A 2,350-nucleotide genomic window follows, 5' to 3' on the forward strand; every position below is an offset into this window, starting at 1 on the left:
TAGTATCGTCAATCAAATGGATCCACAAGTCTACTGAGAAAGCTTGTATTACCTTGATTGTCGAGGCGGTAATGGCGGAACATTCTTTAGCATTGGTTTGGTTAGGCTGAGCCATGGTTGATATCTAAATGGATACTGAAAATACATGTTCTGGTTGCTGTGCATATCCACGCCATGGATTTATAATTCTAGACTGAAAAAGGCAGGTGATATCACGCTACGCACCCTGAGTCAGCAAGCATTTCGCTATCTCTTCTGAGCTGTTCCGGAGGCTTTTGGTGAAACAGCACAAGTGCCCGCGCAATCACTTTTTCAATGTCCATAGTAAGTGGTAATTTCGATAGCATTCCATGCATCGTGCCAAAGTCGCATTCGCAGCATAAAATCGTTTCTCTCGCCTCAAGCAGAACCTACGAATGCAGAATGAGGACATGCAATCAAGTAAAGTATTTGATGAAGATAAAAGTGAGACGACATACCCCCGCAGACACGTACAGACTGAAAAGTGGATGAGTTACGAGAAACAGATCAAAAAGACGAGCAACATCTTCAAATCGTTTTAATTGGTGCGAGAACCACGTAATCATCCAGGGGAGAGCAAAAAATGGTTCGACCTATAAGATACCCAACAGTTTGAGGCATCATTTGACGTCAATGTGACAAAATATAGAAGACAAGTATTAACAGGACGTTATATACAACCGCGTACCCCTGATGCTTGTAAATGACGGAATAGCAGCTCATCCGCGGCATCAAGCAACGGAAACAATAATCTTGTTGTGTCCATCACTTGTTCAAATCCTGATCGCATTGGTTCACGTTGATACGTTTCACTGATAACCTGAACTGCTCGCATGGTGTCCATCGAGTTTCCGAGCGTCAAAAGAAATACCGACACGACATCGTGATACCCTTGAAAGTAGAACAATGTAGTGTTCGCATTCAGCACGCTCAAAATTATATTTTTCAATGCGCGACGTTTTGAGAGGCGCTCAGTCTCTTTCAGTCGTTTCAGCACGTCGTAGTGCCACAATGATCGCTCAACGTCCTTTTCAATGAGTGCAGCGTCTCGGTGCTCAGTTTTCACGTTTTCGCCAGAAATAGCTCGAACATTTTGTTTCATGCTAAGAAGACCAAGCAAAAATGGCCATAAAATCGTTCGAAATGCACTCGAAATCAGACCATTCGGTGTGATCGCCAATCGACGTACTTCGCGAAAACACTCGTCGCGATCTTCCTCTGTAGCGACATTTCCTTTACGCTCTAGTGTGCGCAGCCGGAGAACAGCAGCACGAAGCTTAGCTTCCTTGATATGAATTTGACGGCTTTCACGTGCTGTAGGAGCTCGCCCTGGAATGCCTCGCACACGACGTCGGTTGTTGACATGACGCTTCTTGTTCCTCATTTAATTTTACATGGATCTACAGTTCTATAAAATTTGTAATATTGAGACAAAACCTTGCAGATTTCAGTAATCCGACTTTGTGTAGTCAGTTTTAAACACATGGTCCATATATATGTCACATCAGATGGGGCGACAAATATTGTATGATTTCCGTGCTTCCACCTGAGAGTGAACGAATTGGTTCCAGCGCGAAACAATTTTAGCACCACTTTTTTCCGGATCCAATTTGTCAAGAAGCCAGTCATAGACGTAAATCGAGTATATAACATTTTTCTACTTTTATGATGAGGGCAGCAATCAGTCAGTATGTCCATTGGTGAGCGGCAAAGTTTAAGAATTAAAGTCATCATTTAGCAGAATCACCTTTAAGTACGATACCTCGATCACGAATGAATGCAAAATGTACAGCAGAATGTATTGTGAGTCGCATAAAAGCCACCTTAAATGTCAGTGAATCCGACAGCTTCAGAAAGTTAAAGCATTTTGTTTGCCTAATCGTTCGGATAAACAATCAGAATGATGAGTGCGCATACGAAAAGTATGTCTTTGTGACACTAAATTTTATGGGAAAAAGGCATTACGCATGCCCCATTGTATAATACAAATTTTTAGATTATTGCCTGGGCCGTTGCACATGAAAATAGAAGGCTACACCAATGTTATTAGGGTTCGTGTAACCCCGTTACAGAAGCCCCGAGGCACTCTACCAGGCAGAGACCAACGAAGATCTGGAGTACAAAGATAAATATTCTCGTGACAGCGGCACTTCTGGTTCTTCAATCGAAATTCCAACAGTCTTCGGAAAGAGAATCAATATGCGGATGAAAAGGAAGAGGCAAAATGAAAAGTTTTAAGGTCGGGGACCTGGTTTTACTGAATTCAAAAACCCTGCCTACACATGCAGCCTCTGCTATCTTCCGGACGAAGCTTCGTCCACGGTTTATC

General features: G+C 42.7%; 1 protein-coding gene across 1 annotated transcript; it reads right to left on the minus strand.

The window, feature by feature from the left end:
* Window positions 1-48: 48 nt before the first annotated feature.
* On the minus strand, window positions 49-1,405 carry PHALS_03009 (hypothetical protein; the record flags this gene model as incomplete). Its single annotated transcript, XM_024721045.1, has 4 exons — window positions 49-157; window positions 226-410; window positions 480-614; window positions 710-1,405. The coding sequence occupies 4 exons, from the start codon at window positions 1,403-1,405 to the stop codon at window positions 49-51; spliced, it is 1,125 nt and encodes a 374-aa protein (XP_024572828.1).
* Between the last annotated feature and the right edge of the window lie 945 nt (window positions 1,406-2,350).

Source organism: Plasmopara halstedii, assembly GCF_900000015.1.
Source record: "Plasmopara halstedii genome assembly, contig: Scaffold_208, whole genome shotgun sequence".
Lineage (NCBI taxonomy): Eukaryota > Oomycota > Peronosporomycetes > Peronosporales > Peronosporaceae > Plasmopara > Plasmopara halstedii.